The sequence below is a fragment of the Denticeps clupeoides genome, chromosome 2 (assembly GCF_900700375.1).
Source record: "Denticeps clupeoides chromosome 2, fDenClu1.1, whole genome shotgun sequence".
Taxonomy (NCBI): domain Eukaryota; kingdom Metazoa; phylum Chordata; class Actinopteri; order Clupeiformes; family Denticipitidae; genus Denticeps; species Denticeps clupeoides.
The window spans coordinates 3681280-3706491 of NC_041708.1; the positions used below are offsets into that span (position 1 = coordinate 3681280).

Here is a 25212-nt window from a genome sequence, read left to right on the forward strand (position 1 = left end):
CATCTGTTTCGAGGTACTGGGGCAGTGGTGGCCTAGTGGTTAAGGAAGCAGCTCTGTAATCAGAAGGTTGCCGGTTCGAATCCCGATCCGCCCAGGTGCCACCGAGGTGCCACTGAGCAAAGCACCGTCCCCACACACTGCTCCCCGGCTGCCCACTGCTCACTCAGGGTGATGGGTTAAATGCAGAGGACAAATTTCAATGTGTGCACCGTGTGCTGTGCTGCTGTGTATCACATGTGACACTTCACTGGACAGTGCACTAAACTTGCCTTACAGTAAAAATTAATAAATTATCACGACCCTAGAGCCAAAAATATACTTGCTGTGTGTGTCTCCGTAGACAGTTACGTTGTTAACATTTGTTAACTACATTTGTGCTGATATACATGCATCCGTACTGTGTGTCATAATCTGTAGTGAGTGCTCCTTACCACCTTACCATCAGTGTCGAGGCCGCAAAAAAAAAAAATAGTTGAGTGCATGTCTCGCAACACTGCCCCTATAAAATTACGCAGGTATTGCATTCGTATCCGATTCATACATTTTTGAGTATGTGCACAAAAGAACAGCAGGATACAGACGGTGGCTGTATGTACGTATATATACCTTAACTGTGGGCTTGGTATTCAGTGTTATATAAGGAAGTACGACTAGATGGAGCTGTCCGACTGGGAATATGCAAATGAGGTCTTCATGTGTGAGGCTGAGGCAGCTCTGAGTTCTACTCAATTTCATTACGGGTAATAATGTTGCATTGGTATCTGTAAATGACAATCAACCTGAACTTGAAAGTTGTAATCACCCATTGGCTAGACCGTCTGATTTAACAAAGCTGGTAGGCTGCAGCTTTCGAAAAATGTCCTCTGAAGGACCTGTCCCCCAAATTGAGACTAAACTGCAACATACAAGGTGTGATGTTTTTTTCTTTGGCCTCTTGTGAGCTCCAAAAGCTATTATTCAATCCAAATAGTCGTTACCAAAGGCCAAGAGAATTAATTAAATACTATAATCAATATGTCAATATTTTATGACTGCCAGCTGTTTTTTGGCTTGCTCTAGATAAATTCAACATCTGAAGCAACACACATCATGCATGAACTGCAATGAATGACTGCATGAATGAATAATGAATGAAAGTCCATCAGGTCACTGTCAAATGACATCAATCAGCTCAACATCACTCAATGTGATATTTAGACAATTGGCTTCCAATTCCATGTAATAAACAATGTAAACTTCCCAAAACCTCTATTAGCTATTATCATATAATTTTTCCCAAACTGATATACTTTCACAGTGTTGCAGTAGTCAGAATTACAAGACCTGGAATGGAGGGCCAGATCTGGCAACCTAAATGTGGCATTTTCAGGCTAGCCCTGACAAGCTTGTGACAATCCTCACCTATACCGTCCTCCAAACACATACGGTAGGGTGTAAATTATGGTTGTGCATTACAGCAAACTGCAAATACTTTTCTGAAAATTTGGGGAAAATCTGCACATTTACATCCTTTGTCACCTTAGTGATGGAGCTGAGGCAGGCGCCGTGGTCCAGCAACACAGATACCACGTCCTTGTGCCCCTCGCGGGCGGCCAGGTGGAGGGGAGTGTAGCCTGAGGTGGTGCTGGCGTCGGGCACGGCGCCGTGCTGCAGCAGCTGCTGGACGATGTCGGGTTTGCCCAGACGACTGGCGATGTGAAGCGGTGTCTGATCGTCCTGTAAAAAAACCCACAAATTCCTTAATCTAAGCCCACATTCACAGTTCACCTCATAATAGCACCCACACAGCAAAATCAATTTCATGCTCTTACTCCCGGATTCTACTAGAATCACTTCAAATGTTACCAGAAACAACTTCAAGCCACAGTGTAAAAAGTGTGAGTTCCTGCAAAGTACAATAATGAACCAAAATTAGACACAACCACTACCTTGGCCTGGGCCTCCACTTGGGCTCCACTCTCCACCAGGTACCGCACCACGTCCGCCTGGCCGGCCCGAGCTGCCATGTGGAGTGCCGTCTCTCCCCTCTGGAGTGCACAGACAGAACGTTCCGGAAAACAAAAAAACAGAGGCTCCTGTTTGCACAGAGGCCATTCATCCGTCCACAATGACTGCGTGTCAGTCCACGCGTGTGTGTTTGCGGGGGTCGACGCGCACGCACGTACGGCACCACACGCTCTCCGGGGGCTTTGTTATGACTGGTTCGGGAATGAGACAAAATGGACGAGCGCCTCTGTATGCTTTACTCTTGTCCTACCTCATGGAAAAAAAGCGATAACGTGTACTGATTACAGCGTTGCTGTCATCCAGGCCAAAGACTCCAAAGGTAATAGTTGTTATGAGTCCACCCTGAGCGCCGTGACTCAAGCCTGTCATTAGCCTCCATGTGCCGCAGGACAGACTTCAGCGTCCCGCTCTCGGCTTTATTTACACTTTTCCAACGTGTTTCCCCTTATGTAAGTGTCAAAAGGTGTCAAAAAGCTCAACACACTGGGGACTCACCACGTTGGTGGTGTTCGGGGACGCTCCGTGGCTCATCAGCTGAGACACGATGCCCTCGTGTCCCATGAAAGCGGCGACGTGAATCGGCGTGAGTCCCGACTGGAAATGAGAGACAAAAAACACGCAGCGCAACGCGCCTGAGCGGAAGAGGAAAAAAAACGAAACTTGTTCTAATACTGCAAACAGTTTATAGACTTGGACTGAGAACGGGCCGATGGCATGAACGCAGCGAGAATGAAGTATCCCATGAACCCCTGCAGTCCTACCTCGGTCACAGCCTGAATGGACGCCCCGTGCTTCAGAAGCAGCTCCATCACTTTGATTCGGTTCTTCTTGCAGGCAATGTGGAGCGGTGTGAAACCATTCTAAAAAAAAAAAAAAAAAAACACACTCACAAAGTTTCCCTTTCGGAAAAAAAAACAATTCCGTAAAAAAAAAAAAAAAGGGGGGGGGGGGGGGGGGGGGGGGAGGTTTCCCCTTGTTTCTCTATTTTTCCTGTTTTCAGAATCCGGAATGCGCGCGGAGCTCACAGAGCTTTATTCTGCCCACATGTGAAGCTCCGTCCAGCGCTGGCTTTGAGGTTTTGGCACAAGTTGCGATTCTTCACTTTTCCTGTTCTGCTTCCCTTTTCTCCCCCCACGTCTCAATAAATTCCAATGACACGCCCATTTTGTTCCAATTACTTAAAACTATGACAGCACGCGAGCCGGCCAGTCTCCAAAATCACTTTTCTTCCCCCTACAACTTCCCTATAGGCGCAGGCTGGGAGATCATAGCAAGAAAATCCTGAGTGGAACAGAAAGTGTGTAGTTCTCAGGGTCAAATGTGTGGTAAGAATTACATGAAACGACAGCATGTAAAAAAAGAAGAAGGGGAAGTGGCAAAACGCTGGTGTTTTTGAGGGATCAACGGATGTTTCTGTGGGGACGGACTCTCGCTCAGGAGCTTTTGCGGGGTGGGGGAGGGGTCGTCTGAGGGCCCTCGATGGGAGAATAATGCAATTACATGGCGTAATAAAGCTGTCTTGGTGGTGAGGAAACTAGGGCGGGGCACAGTCTGCAACAGGCAAACATGTGTTGGAGTGTTTAACTGAGTGAGCTCTGTGTGTGTGTGTGTGTGTGTGTGTGTGTATGTGTGAGCTCACCAGGGCTTTGGCATTGGGGTTGGCTTTCTTGTCCAAGATGACCTTGGCCACCTTGTAGTGGCCGCAGTGAGCGGCGACGTGCAAGGCGGTCAGGTAGTCGTTGGTGATGTCGTCCACCGGCACGTCGTGGTGCAGGAGCAGCTGGACACAGTTTAGATGGTCTCCCTGGGTGGCCATGTGCAGCGGGGACAGGCCATTCTGTGCACAAGGACGCCACAAGGTTAATGGAGTTGTCCATTATTACACCACTGTACAGAAATCTGTTTTCTGATTGGCTGAGAGCAATCCTGGGAGGGACAATACACACACACACAGACTGACAGTAACGTGGATGGCACCTTGGTTTTGGAAAGAATGGGAGCCCCCCTCTCCAGCAACATCTCTACCACCTGCTCATGGCCACTCCGTGCGCCACAGTGCAGAGGGGTCAGGCCATCCTGCAGTAAACACACACACACACACACACACACACACACACACACACAAGGTGACAGGGGGTCAATGGCTAGGTGTCAATCATCTTTGCACCCGTATCTTTAACTAATAGCTCTAAATGTATCAATAGGCCAATTATCATATAATAACAATGCATTAAACGATATTTTATAATAGGGATCTTTTTTTTTATTGACGTCGGATCTGACCTTGGTTTTGGCATCGATTCTGGCTCCTCGCTCCAGCAACAGCTTGACCATGTTCGTGTTTCCCCGTTTCGACGCCACATGCAGAGGGGTGATGTCATTCTGGGGGGGTGTGGAGAAGTGGAATGAAACACACCCTACACCCACCGAGGGACTCTGCTCTTGGTCGCAGAGTCAAAACATACAAATCGTCACTCGTCACGCGTATTACTTTTATTTCTCAGTTTCTTCGCTGCTTCACAATAATGCTGCCATAACAAACTGTAGGAGACTGCATGTCTGATAGTGAGTTTGACATGATATGACATTGCAACATGTAACATGTACATGGAATTGACTTTGGAGAATGTGAATGAATTTGAATTACTGCGTATTGCAAAGTACTCACATGACTTTTTGGGCATAATCGTGACATCTTTCCTTTCTAACTGCTAATCCTGCTTCTGTTTGTTTTCTAACGTATTTAAATGCACACACGTGCACACACATACAGTGACACCTGCGATGTGCTGATGACAGGTTTAAGGTGCCGGTGGCCTTGGTTCGCTGTTCGCTCAGTTGCCATGGCCTCGAGGGGGTGTGTTCTTCTGATTTAACAGCAGTGAGTGTGTGTCTGTGTGTGTGTGTGTGTGTGTGTGTGTGTGTGTGTGTGCAGGAGAGTGACATCAGCAGCTGAAAAAGCCCGTGGCTCAGCAACAAACATCCAGGCTTCCCCCGATTCTGCTGTCCCAACATTTAGTGGCGCGGCCCGTGTCTGGACCAGACCTTCAGAATCTACGAAGTGCCTAGGCCATTACGTGATCTCTAAGGAGAACGGCTCCTATTACATGCTTTTGAAAACGAGGCTACAGAGTGACCTTTGCACTCTAAACCGTAACCAGCCACGCCATTGCCGTTATAAACGCGCGCACCTTGGTCACACACGTTCATGTGTCTGTGGTTCCTGTGTGTGCAGAGCCTCACCCTGGCCTTGAAGTCCACAGCCGCCCCGCGGTTCAGAAGCAGCGTTGCCACGTTGACGTTGCCGTAGTGGGCGGCAATGTGAAGGGGGGTGAATCCGCTCTGCAGGAAGGGGACAGAGAGCACAGGGGGGACGTTATTCATCAGAGGAAGACTCTGGAACTGGCCCAGGCAGCACAAGAACCCCCGGTCCGACAGAAAAGACAGATCTGGATTGATGAGCTCAGCATTAGCCAGCCTTCAGCCACTAAACCACAAGAACGCCTCAAGCAAGCCCCACGAGAACGCTGCGTCCTTCAAACACAAACCTTATACATGTCCACTCATTCTTCTAAAACTGAGCACCGCCATCAGCTCAGCTCAGCACAGCTTAGAGCTTTACTGTTTTATCGGGATAATCCGCAGCGGTAAGGATGCTTTAAAGGACGCATGTTCCTCAGGCTGGTTAAGCCAACTCTGGGTAGCTCTGGGTAGTGTGGACAGGCAGTGATCTGGTAGAAACAGACCGGCAGTCAGCAGCCCTGTGCAAACTGTACATGCATCAGATGCAATGTGCATTAGTTTATACAGAGACATACAGCACAGTGTGTGTGTGTGTGTGTGTGTGTGTACATGTGAGTCTTCATTTGGTCAGGTTACCAAAGCTACGATCTAAATAACCTGATTAAATTCAAGGCATTCAATGTAAAAAGACCACTGGCCACTTTATTAAAGACAGCTGAGAAGTAAACTAAACTAAATGTTTCATAGGCAATTATGAAACATTAGAAATGATTTTACTCATTTTTCAACATTTTTACATCACATAATTGGCCACACTCATACATAAATATTCATATCCACTAAACTTACAGTGTATGTTACATTACACGTCAACAACCAATCACTCCCATTTTTTCTGCTTCGGGTGTTTTATTGTACATTTTGAACATTTGTTTTTACAACATGTTGTATTTCATTTTTTTCATAAATATATTTTGTAATAAAGTGGCCATATGGACAGGTTTAGATCATTTCTAACCTACATGTGTGATGTGTTTCCAATCGTCAGCTAAATAATACAGTGTGGTGAAGAACCGTGTCTCTGTCGCAGGCAGACGTCAGGCATGGAAGAGGTCAGATTAAGTTTGGCACAGTTAGCGCGGTGTTAGTGCTCCTCCGCCTTCTCGCCGTCCCCGTGCAGCACTGGTGCGGGCGCGGGTCCGGCAGCCAGGCTGACTGTGGAGGAGGAGAGAAGCAGGCGGAGTCGGCCTACGTCAGCGGCCACCTTGATCTGCTCACACCTGCGGGGGGGGGAAGGGTCATGCACCGGGCCGCCAGTGCCCGGGTGTGAACCGACTCTCTGCAGCAAAGGCCCCGGGGCTCCTATACGCAAACCGACTGCACTCTTAAAAATTCAAACTTCAAATATGTCCGTGTGGAAAAGCATTCTTCTGGACAAAATGTTTCCAAATGGTTACACTTAACTCTTTTATTAAAAATATAAACCAATTATAGTTATTAACTGTATAAGTTAATTATTGACTGTATAAAAGTAATTTAAAACCAATTTTTGACCGATTGTAGGTAATGTACTAATAATTTGAGTTTTCTGTTTCTTATGCTTATGAGCTATCGACCATAATCACCAACATAGAACCAAAAATATTTCACTTTTGTGTAACGAACATATTACACTGTATATGAAAGTTTCATTCTACCCTTTTGAATTAAATCGTTAAAACAAACCAAGGGAGCCATACGGGCATAAGTGACATTAGGGAAAGTTTGCTTTTGGATATAATATGAAATATTGTTCACTATGTATATTTTCATCCATTTGCTTTAGTTTTTTTTATTTTTGCTTTGGCAAAATGTCACTTATGCCCATAGGTTGAAACCCCTTGAAATGGTCTTTTCACAATATTCAAATTTTCTTTTTTTTCAGTTCTTTTCTGTTGCACAGATTTATGTAGACCTAATGTGACTGCTTTCCCAGAACAAGGACGAGAAAGAAGAGTGCAGCTGCTGCAGCGCAGGGACGAATCGCTTGGACAATAGGCTGCGTTGTGCAAAAATGTATTAAAAATTGATGCAAAATGGAATTTGCTGTCTCGCACGGAGCCAGCTGGAACCCCCCACTTCCTACCACCCAAAAACATTTCTTCTCCATTCTGACTTTCATATACACACAGATGCCCACCCGCCAGCTGCAGAGACCCCCGTTCACTTTTTTCCGTCCATGCTAGTGCCTATTCCCTGGAAGTGCCAGTCAATGAACGAAAAAGGGAGGGAATTAGAATGAAAAGATAAAAAACAGAAGTGATGCAATAACAGAAGAACGTCAGAGAGGAAGCAGAGACAGCAGCGCATCTGTAGTGAATTGTGTGTGTGTATGTGTGTGCATATATTCACTGGGAACAAGTATACCTCGGTCGTTCTATTCACCATCATCTAGGGGAGGCGAGCAACCGCCGGTCAAGAGAAGAGAGAATGGCTGGTTAGTGTTCACAAAACGTCACAGTGGGAGAGCCAAGCTGTTGGAGGTCTACATGGTGACAGATCGCCCTGACGACCACACCTCAAACAAACACAAGCACTAAACTGGATGGTGCATTGCCGTCACTTTGAAGATATCTTGGCACCTGGGGTTATCCTTCATTTCTCATGCTATAGTAGGGCTGGGTCATATGCCCCGAAATGATATTTATTATATTATTACAATAACATGACATTCGTCGTATTTTAAATAAACTGCCTATGACAATCAAGACACGTTCACAAATATTTCACAATAATAACCTGAATATTCCCAGTGCATTTTAATATGTATTATATAAATATTACCCAGCCCTGTCAAGGATTATATACGCTATAGAATTTGAGCATTAATTGTCGCATCACATCATGTTACAGCACCATCCAGCACCACACCGTAACATTCAACTGGCGTCCAGGCGGAGAAAGGCATGCTGGGATACCTTGGACTCCACATCTGCGTTGTGGTCGTTCTGCAGGAGCAGAGCGGCAGCTTTGGTGTCGTCCTTGCGGGCGGCGATGTGAAGCGCGGGGAGGCGCACTTTTCCCTTGGTGTCATTCTCCAGCAGCAGTGAGACCACCTGGTCATGGCCCTGCTGCAGAGCGACGGCTAGAGGGGTGAAGCCATCCTTTAAAGGGGAATAAGAGACCAGATGATCAGCTGAAATGCGACAAAATGCGACCTTGGCTATACAACATATAGAAATAGGGTGATAGTGGCCTAGCGGGTAAAACACCTGCCTATGAACCAGAAGACCACAAAGTCCCAGGTTCAAATCCCACTTACTACCATTGAGTCCCTGAGCAAGACACTTATCTCCAGGGGGACTGTCCCTGTTGGTCATGCTGGATAAGGGTGTCTGATAAATGTAAATTGCCGTTAAAGCTGAGCCCCCTGCATAAATCCCGAAGACAAATCTGCACATGATGGGTTTCCTTCTGAACAGAGCAGTCACTCATGAATCTTTCATTCATCCTGTTGGCCCTGTTCCATCCATCAAGAGAAAAAACTATGTGCCGACCTATAAAAGCATCCAGCACTAAGCAGGACAGGCATTCTAAAAAAAAAAGTATATATATATAATATAGATATCAGATGTTGCTACCAGCATTAAATAAATATTTATCCAAATGGTGGTATAATCTTTGCATGTTCAATTTCATACATGCATGCTCCTGCTGTCAGGGCCATGGTGGAGTTCTATCAAAGCATCCGCCACAAAGCTATAACAGGTTATGAAAGACATATCCAACAAAGCCTACTACAAATGACTGGGCCATCATGAAACAAGGTGTTTCATGAGTCACCAAAAATCATCTTGGCCCGTTCCCCCCCTTTTATCTGTTACATCACAAAAGATGCATTTGATGAGTGCTGAGCTCCACTTCAGCTCCGCTGTCGCTACGCACTCCGGCACCGGGCCTCCCTTTCCACTGGCAGCGGTTCAACAACAGACGGCAATGCCAAGCGCGCTACGATTGGCTGACCGGTGGGAGCAGCCAACTTGGGAGCTGTGGCCACCAGCATCTGGTCGACATCTGAGTAAGCCGTGGTAGGGATTGCACATGTTGTTGTGTGAGTGTGAAGAAGACGGTGGCGGGACGCTGGCCACTCACCTCAGTGGCGATGCTCTGGCTGGAGCCGTTGTCCAGGAGGAACTGCACCACATCGAGATGGTTCTCCTGAGCTGCCATGTAGAGCGGTGTGAAGCCATTCTGTAAAGTTCGTAGAAACATCAGCCTGTTTATGCAACTGGAGGTGCTGGAGAGTGTTTTAATCACAAGTTAAATATATGAGCTTATGTTAAAGCCAGATTGGGGTTCTGGGCAAGTGTTAAGTGCATTGTGGGAAAACTGCTTTGTTTGCTGAATTCCTGTTTTTACACTGAAAATGAGAGACAGGGAAGTGTTCCAACCACTGAGCTTGTGGTGTATGTTTATGTAGAATGTGCCCTTAAGGAGTATTACAGGCTAATTTAATGCTAACAGCCATTAACATTGCTAAAGTGTGTGTGTGTTGAAACAACATGAATTAGTTTAATGGACTATTATGACTGAGATATCACACCATTGCCAAATCACATATACATAAAACATTTTTTTTTCTTATGTTTTATGCACTTAAGGCTGTACATGCAACACAATTGAACAAAACAAACATAATGTATTAATATTTTTATGCTATTATGGTTAGCAAAATGTTTTTTAAATATACTGGGAAATATGTTCTAAAATGTAAAATGTACTCTGGTATCTTTAAAGGTCCTTATTATGAAATTTTCTTGAGATTTTTAATGATATTTCCCCAGGACGCACCGTTTGTCATCATAAGGGGACAAATTCCAGATCTGACTGTCTGAGCTGCCGTAGAATAACCAAAGCACTCTTTACACCTATTGCCATTTCTAGCCACTGCATAAACATAGATAAGTTAAATAATCTTACAAACTGATTTTTTGGATATCATTTTGGATATCTTCTGCATCTGCAGATGCAACTGCAATGTAGAAAAAAAAAACAAAAAAAAACAAGTAAAGTGATTGTGAAACACTGCAGCACAGCACACGGTGACACAACGAAATGTGTCCTCTGCATTTAATCCATCACCTCAGTGAGCAGTGGGCAGCCATGAAAGGCGCCCGGGGAGCAGTGTGTGGGGACGGTACTCAGTGGCACCTCAGTGGCACTTTGGAAGTTCAGGATTCGATTATGGGTCCGCTTCCTCACCCACTAGGCCACGTTTAATTCAGGTTAATTCAGGTTGGTATCAGTGATACTGATAACTTATACAAAAATCTAAATATAAAATGTATGTCCTGTGGGGCCATGGGGCTGGGTGTGTCCCTCATTTGGGGTTGAAAAAATTGGCAACCATAGTTCAGATGTATCACTGTGCTGTAAAATGTTATTCAAAGATGCATGTTTCCAATCTTTCTCACACAGCTAACCAGCTTGTAAAACCTATTCTCACCAGCTATGTTAATCCTCTTGACCAGCACAATCCGTGAAATAATATGATATAAAAGACATGCATAGGTTTTACTGTTTTCCCAAGTGTCCAAAACCCAACAAAACATCTTGGACACCCTGAAATCTGTAATGCTGGCCACTACCGACCGGGGTGTGTTTGACATGCTCGATGTTACCTGTGACTGGGCGTTGACGTTGGCCCCGCTGGTCACAAGCTCTCTGACCACGTCGGCCTGTCCAGCTAGCGAGGCGATGTGCAGCGCCGTGTTCCCCTTCTGCATTCGGAGAAGCAAGAGGAGAGGTCAGCTCACGTTCTACTCCAGCTGGCGCTCTGCTGGCTGTGGCAATTCTAGCACGGACTGTCCTGCCAGAGGCACGCGAGGCGCTTCCGGTGTCGTTTGCTATTAATATGCCCCGGGCTGTTCCCATGGCTCGGACATCAGCCCGCAATTAGGCTCAGGCATGTCAAACTGGGTGCAGTTACACGAGGCGTGTAACCAGTTTTCACAAACAAGTTTTCAGTTGTGAATGAACTTGTGAAATTCTGCCAAAACACACCACTTGCATCATGATCTTTTCATACAAATACTAGGGGGCAATTTTCATATAATAAATAATAAGCCATACTATAATGGTGTAGACTGGCACAAAAAATACAGTATAGGCCAAAAGTTGACACACCTTCTCATTCAATGTGGTTTCTTTATTTTCATGACCATTTACGTTGGTAGATTCTCACTGAAGACATCAAAACTATGAATGAACACATGTGGAGTTATGTACTTAACAAAAAGTGGAGACCTGACCTCCACAGTCACCAGACCTGAACCCAATCCAGATGGTTTGGGGTGAGCTGGACCAACAAGTGCTAAACACCTTTGGGAACTCCTTCAAGACTGTTGGAAAACCATTTCAGGTGACAACCTCTTGAAGCTCATTGAGAGAATGCCAAGAGTGTGCAAAGCAGTAATCAGAGCAAAGAAACTAGAATATAAAACATGTTTTTTTTGTTAAGTACATAACTCCACATGTGTTCATTCATAGTTTTGATGCCTTCAGTGAGAACCTACCAACGTAAATGGTCATGAAAATAAAGAAAACACATTGAATGAGAAGGTGTGTCCAAACTTTTGGCCTGTACTGTATGTAAAAAAAATATGTACCATCTATGGAACTATTTTGGCATGCCATTTAAAATGATAAAATTAGTTTTTTTGGAGGGACACTCCGTACCGTGTGCCAAAACACACTGTGCAAATACATTTACATTTGTCACATCTGCAGACATTGGTGCTTTCGTACTATGAACCCCTTCAAATGATTGAAAGTGTCATTTTAGTCCTTGAATGACTTTTATCCTTCCACCCCATGAATCTCCTCTTGCGTCAATTTGCCCTTTGGAGATTTGCTGAGGCAGCAGGCAGGGGGCTGGAGGGACGGTGCGCGGTCCTGCGGAGTCCATTATGTCCGCCATCATTAATAAAGCTACACTGTGCACAACACGGGCCAGAGACTGGCTGGCTGGAGCGCCATCCCAGGCATAGGGCCCAGTCTGGTGAGCGTTACGGGAGAAAGGGGTGTGGCCAGAGGACTTACCTTGGTCGCTGCATCCACACTGGCTCCCTGCTTGATCAGCTCGGTCACCACCTCTGTGTGGCCCTCTTTCGAGGCCAGGTGAAGGGCATTCAACCCATTCTGGAAAGACAGTGGGGCGGGGTCAAGAGGGCAAGGACACAGCACTGCCACATTACAACAGATAACATTCAATCTCCTTCTGTTTCTTCATCCAAGTGTGTGTGTGTGTGCGTGTATCTATATATACACACACACACACACACATATATCCTCACAATATTACACTACAACATTTCACAATAAAAAAAATAATTTACAATTAAGCCACAATGTCAGCCTAAATGTCAATTTTCACAAAGGAGTAAAAATTCATTAAATCAATTTATTTTTGCATTAAAACACTGATATTTTTTATCTTGATACTGCATATTATTGTGTTCATTAGATTTATTTATCAAGCTAGGGTTCTTATAGAAAGGCATAAAAAATATTTAAGCATTTAAGCATTTATCAGCATTTAAGTCTGTGATATTCAGACCTGGTTGCAGATGTTGATGTCGACCCCGGACTTCAGGTATTCAAGGGCCTTTTCCAGGTTCCCTGCTCGTGCCGCTCGAAGGTAACTGGCATTGCTGTCAGACTGCAACGGGAAAACGATGGGAATGTCAGTCTAGTAGATCCCTAGTACAGCGGTTAATGTTCTGCCATGGAACAGAGGAAAACTTTCATGATTTCATCTTTCATTATTTAAAAAGTGAACAATAAGACTGCAAACGCATCTCAGCTCATCTACTCTACTGGTCAAAAGTTTTGGATAAACCTACTACGGTGGGGCAGTGGTGGCCTAGCAGTAAAGGTAGCGGCCCCGTAATCAGAAGGTTGCCGGTTCGAATCCCGAGCCGCCAAGGTACCACTGAGGTGCCACTGAGCAAAGCACCATCCCCACACACTGCTCCCCGGGCGCCTGTCATTGCTGCCCACTGCTCACTCAGGGTGATGGGTTAAATGCAGAGGACAAATTTCACTGTGTGCACCGTGTGCTGTGCACATGTGACAATCACTTAACTATGTCATTTATGGGTCTTGAATTTTTTTTTACATTTATAGGACAAAACTGAAGACACAAGACTATGAAATAGAACATGCGAGGTTATGTAATAAGCAAAAAAAAAAGAAAAACATGGCAAAAGAATATTTGCATCTCTCCAAATTATGGATCTTTTGCTGTGATGGCATCATTTCACACTTCTTTCCACCACCTTAAGTTGGACAACGAGGACGGTCTCCAACATTCCTGAAGGTTTATTATGCTGAACACTTTCTTATCATTCACTCGTGTTAATGAGCATCTCGTCAAGCGGCTTTTGATGATGACAACAGTGAACAAATCATCCATGAAGTTAAAAAGAAGCAACTCTGAAAGTATCTCCTGATACAACAAATACTAAATATGTTTCTTGCATTGGATTCTTCAAAATGGCTCCATAACCGCCACAGAGTAGGTGCAGCCAAACTTCCACTGGTAGTATACACGTAAGGCATGGGAAACAAAGCTGAAGAGCTGGGTGGCAGCAGTTGACATTTGTTCTGAAGCAGCACCGATAGCCGATTCTTATGTAAGCTGTGGAAAATGTCAGAGCAAGAAGAATGAATTTATCTCAGAGCGGCCCAAGGGGTTAGGGGATATCGCTGGATTAGCGTGGAAAATGTCTCATGGCCGAGGGGCTCACACTACACCGCACTACACAGTTACGGTTATAATGTCACCGCGCTGGGAGGTGGACGACGCCCTCCTTTTAAGCTCTCTTAGACAAACGGCGGCTAGTGTTCGTTATAATGGTGGTGACAGTCACAATCTGCACAGCCCTGTCCTGCCAATCCGGGGGGACAGGCACAAATCTGTCCCCCATGGACCCGGCCCAGCCCTCTCTGCCCCTCAGCCCGGTAAAGGCGCAGCCATTTCAGCAGCTCAGAAGATGCGCCCAACAAATACCCAGCATAACGGCGGGAAACGGAAACATTACGCAAGTGACATTTCACTGGACTGGACCAGAAGTTATGTAAAATATAAAAAAGCGATGCTATATATGATATACACATTTTAAGGAGACAAAATCCTTAGTTTAATATGTAATGCTAATTCAAGAGATATTGCCATATGTTTATTGTTATTATACATTTTGCACATAGAAAATTTCATAGTATCGTAGATTTTTCAATATAATTAAAATGGCAATGAAAAGTACATAGTGAGGGATTTTATTATTTCAGCACTGCTGCATGCTGCATTCAGACGTTTGTGTCTGAGCAGAAAGGTGTGGCCGGACCCTCAAGAGCAGCTTTTTATGAGCCAGACGCATCGTGAGAGCGGGGTCAGAGAGAGAGAGAGAGAGAGAGAGAGAGACGTAGAGCGGGCGGGCGGGTCGGCCTGATCTTGCTGCAGTGCTGTAACGTAGTAAAGATTTCTGACACACCCAGACACACAGAGCATGAGCATGCATGCTGGCAGGCACGCGTGTGTGCACACACACACACACACACACACACACACATTAAAACACACATCCAAGTCAACAATGATTACATAAACCAAAATAGTTACATTTAAATGATTACTAACCAAAGTTGTTCCATTTATATTAGCATTGGGCGTGACAATTCCCCCCATGAAGAGCATCAAGAACTTGATGCTGATAATAAGCAACCTGCCTCCAATTCAATCTGGCAGTGTTTCTTTGTTTCTGTCCCCCTCTGACTTGACCCAGACAGGAGCCTTGAAGGTGGTCTGGACAAGAGCACATCTGAAGACGTCTTCATCGCCGGACCCCCTCAGGGACCCATCGATTTCTTTTAAGCCCCCACGAGGCATAAATCTTACGAACGCTTAGGTGGGCTATTTTCCTAAAAGTTCCATGTGGCTTTTCTGCCAGAGCAAGCCCGGCTTGAGGCGACGCAGCGATCGATTTTTCTCTCTTTTGCTCTTGTCCTTGCCTGCCTCTTCATCCTCGGAGATGAATCTGTTCTACATGTGGGCTCATGATGGATGTGTGTATAGCATCTAAATAAATATCCATCGCTCTAAACTGAATGGACCTTCCAAAGACCGCAGATAGCCGCTACATTCATATATGAAATACAACAGCAAGAAATTACCTTCATGATTTAATCCCTCTTAACAAAATTGCACTGATATTGACTTTGTGAATCTCATACAGAGCAAATCCTCCTCATGACAATTAATTTGATGAAAGCCCTGCACACCAAGTGGGTTCTGTAGTGTCACCACTAAAATGAAGGTGCTTTTTTCATCAAAAGTCAAGCAGATTTACCTTCATGACTGCTTTCGCACCTTCATGAGATGGTCATTTACACGAAAACAAGAAAAAGCAGCAACAAGGAACAACACAGGAACTCTGGATTATTGCAAACGCATTCCAGTTGTCTAACGGTTTCAAGAACTTTTCAGCAACTTTGGAAGAATGCGTTATTCCAAATTAATTCTGCAATGTAAAAACGGTCAGAAAAGAAAGTAGCTGTGTAAAAACCTCACACAACACTGTCGTAGAAAACCTTGCCCGCTTCAGATCTATGATAACTGAACTGACTTCTGATGTGTATAGCTGCATAGGTCTTTCAATCGGTCACTTTATACTCTACACCGAGGAGGACGTCTGTCAAAGGGATGAGCTGATCAGGGTCAAAGCGATAGAGTGCAGTGAAAACCAGTGGATTTTCCCACCTTAAAATATAACAACATTTATTAATTGTATAGCCCAAAATCACATACAGTATGTCTCAATGGGCTTTGACAGGCCCTACAGTTGACACCCCCCACACTTGTCCCTTCTGCACACAAGGAAAAACTGGTGTCAGTGCAGGGTTGGTGATGGTTTGTCCAATAAGAGAAAAAGTCCTACAGCTGTAGAGGTGGAGAAGTCCAAAGTGTAGTATAGACCATCTGTCCATGTTTGGAGGTACTGGACAGTGCAGGGGAGGTTTTAGTCCAGCAGAGTAGGTTTTAGTCCATTGTCATGGTGTACATTGCGTGTCCAATATGATGCTACTGGTCCATTTGAAAATAAAACACGATGCACGTGCATCTTTCTTACGTTGTGCCACACGCACTCACTTTGACATCAGCCAGCCCACCAGAGGCCTGGCACACGCTCCGATAAGGAAGCGTCTCTGTTGCAGAGGCGGAGGCCACCTCGGCTGACCGTATCAGACTGGCCTTTTAGGGCTGTCCCCTGACACGGGTTCAGCTTGGCTCTCGTTCCTGAAACCAGCCCGTTTGCTGAATTTAATGGACGTTTGCCACCGACACGGTACCATTTACCACGTATTTACTGGAGTTGACTCAGCGCTTCTTGAAGGGGATGTTTAGTCACCCAGCCCATCCAGGCCGTTCTCAGATAGTGTTTTTGTCACTGTGCATCCGAGGGCATCTCTGCTCCAAAAAACAGTAGCCTTGGTGACAGTGACAGTGTTTGATTAGAGTAATTAAGCTTGTGGGTTGCCAAGTTTGTCACAAACTCCCAGCATGCTGCTCTTCGAGGCCCATGTCAATGCACTATTACCAAAGGCATCCTGCTCCCATTGAGCAGGATGCTTTTGCATTGACATGGGCCTCGAAGAGCAGCATGCTGGGAGTTTGTGACAAACATATATATATATATATATATATATATATAGAGAGAGAGAGATAGATAGATAGATAGATAGATAGATAGATAGATAGATAGATAGATAGATAGATAGATAGATAGATAGATAGATATTTGCTGAATGTTTTGTATTTGCAAAAATATACTATGGCCACAGAGCAGTGGTTGAATACAGCATTCCATTAATATTCATTGTAATATTATTTGTTGTAGGTATTGAAGAAAATGGCCCATACCACAAAATGTTTACTTGTTAATTATGAGTTTAGACTATTAGAGTTGAGATTGATTTTTTCTATTTTCGAGAGTACTGTGGTTGAACTGGTTAACTGTCAATTAACTGCTTCGACTCGTCAATTTACCCTACGAATAAAAAGTCTCACCTTGAGTCATTCAGCCTCGAACATTCTTGTCCCGAGAACCCAAACCTTAAAAGGACAACCCCCTTCCCCCATTGCGGAGTGATAAAGTGCTCGACAGTTAGTGAAATGCGGACCGCCTGTGAACCGGGGCTATTTAAACTTCTTGGGCACGTTTACTACTCGTCCCACTAATGTGACAGGGACACAAGGTAATACCACACAGGGCAAGAGAGAGCGTCCAGGTTTTCCCAAGGTCAGCGCATCCAACCGAGCGGGAGGGGAAGATCGCCGTTTGGAAGGGCCGGTTCTACCACAACCCCGTCTTCATCGGGTCACATGGTCTCATTTTAAACACATTAGACACATTAGCCATTACAGCATGAAAGGGTTTACAACGATTTTTAATAAAAAGAGCTCTTACTGATTCTTCTAGGAAGTCCGCTATTGCCATTCCCGCTGCAGTCCGGCGTGAAACCCGAGCGTTCGATTGGCTATCACCGACAGAAGCCAAGGGGCATTATGTCAAGCCTAAAAATACCTGGACTGGAAGGACAAAGCCAGTGAGACTTCCCGTGCTAAGCTCCGCTCAGCGTGAGCAGCGGAAGATGTGTATTTATATATATATATATATATACGTGCAGGACAGTCCCTCGGTCCGGAGCGACGCGGTGACACCGACTCCTGTCCCCCCTCCTGCCCACAGCAGCGATGCCCTGCCCGCCAGCTGCCCGCCCAGCCGCAGAGCTGCGATCTCCGCTGCACTTACCATATTTGTAGGCGCCAGCCCCTCACAGGTCCATGTAACGGTGATACGGCGGGCACGGCGACGGAAATAGCGGCGCAGAATCAGATGCTACGCTAAGGCCCCACCGGCCAGGCTGGGCTGGAATGCGTCCTGGCCGAGCCGCCGTGTTGTCATCCTGCTTATCAGCTCTTTTTCTCCCCCCCCCTCTCTCTCTCTCTCCCTTTTACCCTCCACAATGCGGCGCGCCGGCTGCCGGCCTGGACCCGGCCGTCCGCCGCTATTGGGAGCCAGTCAGCCGTGCTCCGGAGCGAGCCGAGGCGACTTAGCGGGATTTGGCCGCATTTCCCCGGGATATCAGGATGCAGGGGGGTCCCTGGGGCTTTAGGGCTCCGGTGCCAGTTCCGCTTTCGGCCAGCCAGCTCGAAAGTCACCTCACCCCGCCAGTCTGATTCATTCGATCGATGCCGCATGCTGTGATTTACTCCCAGGTTTTATGGAAACGCCTGCTGTTCCTTTCCGATGTGGCCTGCCACCACACCATCAATAAAAAGGCACATTTCTTAGAATTTAGATCACAAAAAACGCAGCTTTTAGGGGTGGGACATGTGACGATCCTCGAAACGTAAAAAATGTAGAAAAAAAAACCCAAAATATTCTTCACTATGTATACTGCCATACTTAATTACTATAATACATTCTTAATACATGTGCAGATATCAATAAACATGGCTAGAGTAATCACAAATACTGGCACCCTGTCCCGCCACTAATGCAGACAGACATTTAATACCCCTTCGGGCTTGAGTTTGGTCCTCAGGTACTGTTTTGGTGTGTCTGGCTGAAAATATATAATTTCAGCACCAACAACAGACTGGACAGGTCAGTACTCATTTAAAAGCGTCGGGACAAATCCCCACAGACATTTAATATTCTGTAATATTTGCACTTTTACTTGTTCTAGTATTGATGGGTACTCAGATAATGTGGAGCATCATTTAATTTCAATGTATTTGGCATTTGAAACACGGTTACCTCTCACAATGTAACATTTTTACTCATTTCAATGAAATTCTAGGCAAATTATTATCATAGCCCAGACATTCTAAGTTCAGTTTATATATGTTATATTGAATAGTGAATCAAGTCCCGTGCATCACACCATCTTGGTCATTTTAGTGCTGAACAATTTTGACACCCATTATACATTGTGACGTGCGGGTACAGCTCAGTGATAGCGCATTTGATTGCAAATCAGGTTCAAATCCTGGTGACCCCTTAAAGACTGCAGGTAATTTAAAGAAACAATTTTTGGGGTGGTAGTGGCCTAGTGGGTAACACTTAACCCTGAGTGTCTGCAGGGGGGACTGTCCCTGTAACTACTGATTGCAAGTCGCTCTGGATAAGGGCGTCTGATAAATGCTGTAAATGTAAATGAATTTGGTGCAATAATTTTGTCTGAATGCTTGTAGAGTTTGGAAGTTGTTTTTAACAAGTGAGACTAGTTTTCTGTGTGCCGGGCATCACATGGTAAGTTTGCAAACTGCTTGTGTGGCTTTTGTCAGAACTTTCTATTGCACGACAAGTACTACAACATGTCACACAAGTTGTGTTATCAAAATGTCCAGTGCATCACGTAGAAAATGGTCCCAGATCTCAAATTTGAAAAGCATAAGGTGCATCAAACGTTGTCAACAGCGATGGCCTAGCTGGTAAGGAAGTGCACTCATAAGGGTTGTCGGTTCAAATCCTAAACTGCCAAGGGTCCACTGAGGTTGGAGGTCCCCTTGAGCAAAGCACCGTCCCCACACACTGCTCCCCGGGCGCCTGTCACGGCTGCCCACTGCTCACCGAGGGTGCATGTTAAAAGCAGAGGGCACATTTCGCTGTGCACACCATGCGTTGTGCTTGCTGTGTATCACAATGACAAAAGCAACCACTTTCACTTCCACAACTCAGTTCCAACACCCTTGCCCTCAGCTCAGAAGTGCAGCGTTACCATGGCAACACAAACCTCACGTGCAAGCCCAGGCACAGCCCTATACATTCGGTAGGAAAGCACCCAGCAGACCGGCTGAGAAGCTTGAAAATACTTATTTCTAGGCAGCACTATGTCACGCTTTGCTCTGAAGCCGATCTGCAGGAAAAAAATTGACATATCATGTCAAAATTCTATATACTATATCAATAGATATAAATTTCAAACCCTAAGGGCCCATATTTCGCAGATTTGCTGAATACCCACCCAGCCCCTTTGTTAGTGTGCAATAATGTCTCACACTCGGAAGATGAACATTAAGAAACATGATGTTTATTTGTTAGTATGACAATGTTAACCAAACAGAGGAGCCGCGCCCTTCATTCTGGAGGATATAAGCTCCTCCCTTTCTGTCCCACCGTGTCCTTTGCCCATAATCGGTGATGGGAATAACGTACTTTTTCAGTTCCATCGTTAAATGTCTGTTTTCTTCTGACCAGGCTCTCAGCCACAGGAGCTGAGGTACGTGCAGAGGTGGAGTAAAACATCAGCGTGGGCCAACCAACAAGCTCGCAGAGGAGAGACACGGCAATATGCAAGTTCAAAAGAAGAGTTTTAAGTTAAGGCAGAAAATAAGACTTAAATGGCAAACAAACAAAGATATAAGAATATTTGTTAAATGTACATTATGTCCTAAAACTTTATCTTTATCTTTGTCGGTAATGAAAAAGTCAGTGATTCTGCTCCTCTCATCATCTCAGGCTTCATCAAAACTAGTGGCCAAGAACTTGGCTCGGCTAATGAAGAAAAAGGAGATGGAGCCGTCCTCATTTTTAACGCAAATGAACATTTCAAGTTACTTGCCCTGTTAACTAGATACCTTCGTAACGCTGTAACCGAGTTACATTTACTTTGTGACTTACTTATGAACAGGACAGTTACAGTAAGGGCCGTGTGATGTGATATTGTTTCATGCCTGAACATGTAGAGTAGAGATATAGCTCAGGGTCTTCAGGAAAGTGAAGTGATTGTCACATGTGATACACAGCAGCACAGCACACAGTGCACACAGTGAAATTTGTCCTCTGCATTTAACCCATCACCCTGAGTGAGCAGTGGGCAGCCATGACAGGCGCCCGGGGAGCAGTGTGTGGGGACGGTGCTTTGCTCAGTGGCACCTCAGTGGCACCTTGGCGGATTCGGGATTTGAGCCGGCAACCTTCTGATTACGAGGCCGCTTCCTTAACCGCTAGGCCACCACTGCCCCTGATCAAGCCATTGGGGAAACGTTGGAAGCAGGGAGCTGGTCTTGTAAGCATCACAGCTGATCTCAAATCAGTCAAATGGCTTGATGACAGGGAAATAAAATGACTCCGCCACCAAATCAAAGCCTTCTGCATGCATCTTTGCAGCAAGGAGATCCAGCTCAGACATTTTTATTGGCTGAACCTTCTTCTTTCTTTTTTAACTGAAAACAGTTAAAAAAGTGTTTTTTAACACCGAAAGTTATTAAATGGCGGGTAAGATGGAAATCCCAGTATCGGCGTGAGAGTCTTTTAAGCGTCAATGGGTGAGTTCATTTCTGTACCAATTTCAAGAAAATGAACTGGGGAAAAAATGCTCAGTGTAATGGTTCAGTACTTTACAGAGTACCGTTACACCCCTATTACATGCTGCCTTAAAAAAAAAAAACTTACTTAGCTCCCAGAAAGTAGTTTGGTTTAGTGCTAACATATAAAGAAATAGTCTTGCATTTACATTTTACATTTACATTTACAGCATTTATCAGACGCCCTTCTCCAGAGCGACTTAAAATTAGTAGTTACAGGGACAGTCCCCCTGGAGCAAATTAGGGTTAAGTGTCTTGCTCAGTGACACAATGGTAGTAAGTGGGATTTGAACCTGGATCTTCTGGTTCATAGGCAAGTGTGTTAACCACTAGGCTACTACCAGTCTTGCATGATGCATTACACAGACAAAACACACACTTTTTTCTATGACATGTTTACATCATCAAGCCTTTCGGCTTTTGTTTGCACGCTTATTTTGCCCTCTGGATTTTCGGTTCATGCCCTGTGTTTTGCACCGATGACGATGGGTGACGATAAACCAAGCCTATTTATTACAGCCACCAGGAACACAGCGACATTTCATGCTGAGCATAAATGACGTGCAGCCACAGCACATTTTTCACACCGGGGGGAAAGTGCAATTCAGCACGGTGATTATTAAACACGTACAGCAGTCACACGCCTGCTCGATGGGAGCTGCAGACCCAGGTGGCCATGCTGGTGTGACCAGTCACCACTGTCCATCTGCTCAGCCTTTATCAGAGACGACTAGTTCTCTCTCACCGAGCCGAGCCAGCAGTGCCGTCCAGAGGAAGCTTGAGCTATCATAACCTCCCCTCAGATGCAAAACCGTTGTCCCCCGTCCTGATCGGTCCCAACCGCTTAGTGTTTTTACACCGGAACACAGCAGGCCAGTGGTGAACATTTCACTGCCCCCATCTGGGCGAAGGTGCGAATAACAGGCGGTACATACAGTCACGCAGGGAGACACGCATAGGATTGGCTGGAGGCATTGCCCCTGCTCTCTTGTTATTGGTCAGATTCTGTGTTGCCGGTGGCAGCGGCATCGGCTGAAGCTGCACAGTAGGCCTTAAAGGAAGTCACTGAGCGCAGATTATTATGCCGCTCTCATATTTCGCGCCGCTGAAATGATATACGCTGCACTGGCAACCTCCACCCGCACCAAAATATACCTACATTCGTTATATTTATATTACTGCAATTCATTCACATTCACTGCATCCAGAGCAACTTACTAAAGACACAGTGGTAGTAAGTGGGGTTGGCCACTCCACCCCCATCCACGTCCATTAGCCTATTATGAAATATCCTGGAAGCAAATTTGCATGAAGTGGTGCACACGGGCACACACAGTGCTGTACTTTGGCCGCATCCTGATTGGTCCAGAGGAAGGAGGCAGATGCTGCTGGGCGCCGTGTGTTCCAGGCGCAGGAGGCGCATCTGCAGCGGGCTCTCCCGAGGCCCCCGCCTCGGCCCGCAGCTCGCACCCATGGCCCCCGTTCGGACCCCCCCAACCCCAGACTCTGCGCAAGCCTCCACGCGCCAGCACATCCCGCCGGGAGAGGCTGGAGCCGAGGACGAGGGAAGGAAAAAATGACTGGCCTAAATGTGCAAATCCCTCTTGGGTAGCAGCAGGACGCCGTGTTCGCTGAAACGAAAACCCAGTACCTGACTCAGCCTTTTCTAACCGACTCTGAGTAAATCGTTTACTCATACTTTACCAGTCATTCAAGATGTCCTGCCTACAAACAAATATTCGCTATTCAGACTATTCATATAATAATAATCATATAATAATCATAAAACACATGTCCATTCAAGTCAGTAGATATAACAGAACTGCTTAAAATAGAACTAAGTTGCCAAATAATGGGGTGGTAGTAGCCTAGTGGGTAACACACTCGCCTATGAACCAGAAGACCCAGGTTCAAACCCCATTGTGTCCCTGAGCAAGACACTTAACCCTAAGTTGCTGAAGGGGGGGACTGTCCCTGTAACTACTGATTGTAAGTCTCTCTGGATAAAGGCGTCTGTTAAATGCTGTAAATGTAAATGCAATAAAAAGTGGCCTGATCTGTGGTTCATATAAGAGGGCATGAACGAGGGGGGGGGGCGGGGCCAGTGCTTGGCTGCCCCTCCCCAGCTGTCAGCTGCGATTAGGCCTCGGTCACGGTGAGCCGTGTCCATGCGGAGTTGGGCTGGCGGAGCCCCTCTTGGCCCAACTCGGAACGCACGCCCATGTTCTTTAATTCTATTTAACTCTATTCTTGCAGTCTCCTCCTCCTGTCACACTGTCATACATGTACTTGTATATGGAAAAAAGGCCATATAAAAATAATAATTATTATTATTAACTGGTCAAACATAATTAGACCATAAAAGACTCTATAAGACTTTGTTAACATACAGTAGGGCTTTAGTGTAGATGATCTGGACAATAATAATGTAATAATTTAGCTGTGCTTCTATAGAAAGTATGTGCCATAGCACCTCTCGTGTTCATGAGCACGGTGCTGTGGCCCGTTTCCGAAGACCGCAAAGCTGGACCCCGTTCAACTGCTGTCCTGTCTTAATGACAGTGTCGTCCTTGTTCCATCAGTCTAACTCGGGGTAGGAAGACCAGGGCGGCGGCGTGCGACTGCGGGGAGGAAAGTAGGTCTGGGCTCGATATCAATAAAATACCGCAACGTGAGCGGTGGGAGAGTTTCGCAACTCCGACTGCTATCCCTGAACAATTGAATTACACAAGCCCTCGCTGTTTAGGGGGACAAGCTACGTCTTGATGAGGTGCCACGGCTGCTGCGATAAAATTCAACGTTATCATATTAGTATGTGTGATGAGCAGACGTTCTTCCTCGATGTAAAATAGGCACAGCCAAGATGTTTAAATATATTCTGCGGGATTAGGATGCAAATCCCGGTCTGTCCCCATGGGGATCCCACCACCCAGCAGCTAATGGAATTAGCATTTTCAATTATTCCCGCCGCATCTCGCCACATTTCCCGCTTATCTGGTCATGCTCGTAAGAAAGACCCGATCGAGTGCCGGACTCTCTCGGATACGGGCAGGAGATGGGAGATAAACGAATGCCCATCTGTCCCCAGCTTTTAAAAAAGCGTCCATCTGTCTCGCACTGATAGAGGACAATATGAAGCAGGCAAGAGCACAAGCGAGACACACCAAACCTCTCAACACGTACGCAGTTTTTTGCCGAAGAAATCGTGCTCTGGGCACTAGGAGGGTGTGAAGAGTTAAATAAGCCGCGCCTGCCAAGGTGGTGAGTTTGAACCCTGGCAGGGACCTCGTGTGGGCGGAGCTTCTCATGCTCTCCCCCCAGTACGTGAAGAACGGACTCTGATGTTATTGAATGTCGGAATGTCGGTACGTTACTGATTGTCAGTTTTCATCACTCACGGCATGCTGCTACCTCTCTCTCTACATATGGCACAACACTATGTCACTTTTCATAATCACTCCATCTAATTACTTTACGATACCTGCCATACTTATTTATTACGTTGTTAGGGTTATTTCGAGATTACATTGAACTGTTCTACTTTTTTA

At 45.7% G+C, this 25212-nt stretch overlaps 1 protein-coding gene across 40 annotated transcripts in view; it reads right to left on the minus strand.

Annotated features, from left to right (window-relative positions):
* ank3b (ankyrin 3b) overlaps positions 1-25212 on the minus strand; it is a 107889-nt gene that overhangs the window by 41638 nt on the left and 41039 nt on the right. For 31 of the 40 annotated variants that reach the window (XM_028963360.1, XM_028963343.1, XM_028963487.1 and 28 more), the window contains exons 2-15: positions 12848-12949; positions 12331-12429; positions 10911-11009; positions 9382-9480; positions 8208-8393; positions 7657-7680; positions 5251-5349; positions 4291-4389; positions 3985-4083; positions 3647-3844; positions 2769-2867; positions 2503-2601; positions 1929-2027; positions 1519-1716 (exon numbers count right to left, since the gene is read on the minus strand). In XM_028963360.1, the coding sequence (XP_028819193.1) occupies positions 1519-1716; positions 1929-2027; positions 2503-2601; positions 2769-2867; positions 3647-3844; positions 3985-4083; positions 4291-4389; positions 5251-5349; positions 7657-7680; positions 8208-8393; positions 9382-9480; positions 10911-11009; positions 12331-12429; positions 12848-12949 (1599 nt within the window). Of the gene's footprint in view, positions 1-1518; positions 1717-1928; positions 2028-2502; positions 2602-2768; positions 2868-3646; positions 3845-3984; positions 4084-4290; positions 4390-5250; positions 5350-7656; positions 7681-8207; positions 8394-9381; positions 9481-10910; positions 11010-12330; positions 12430-12847; positions 12950-17756; positions 17876-18101; positions 18274-25212 lie in introns of those variants that run through there. The other 9 variants (XM_028963285.1, XM_028963459.1, XM_028963441.1 and 6 more) reach the window with 3 other exon arrangements.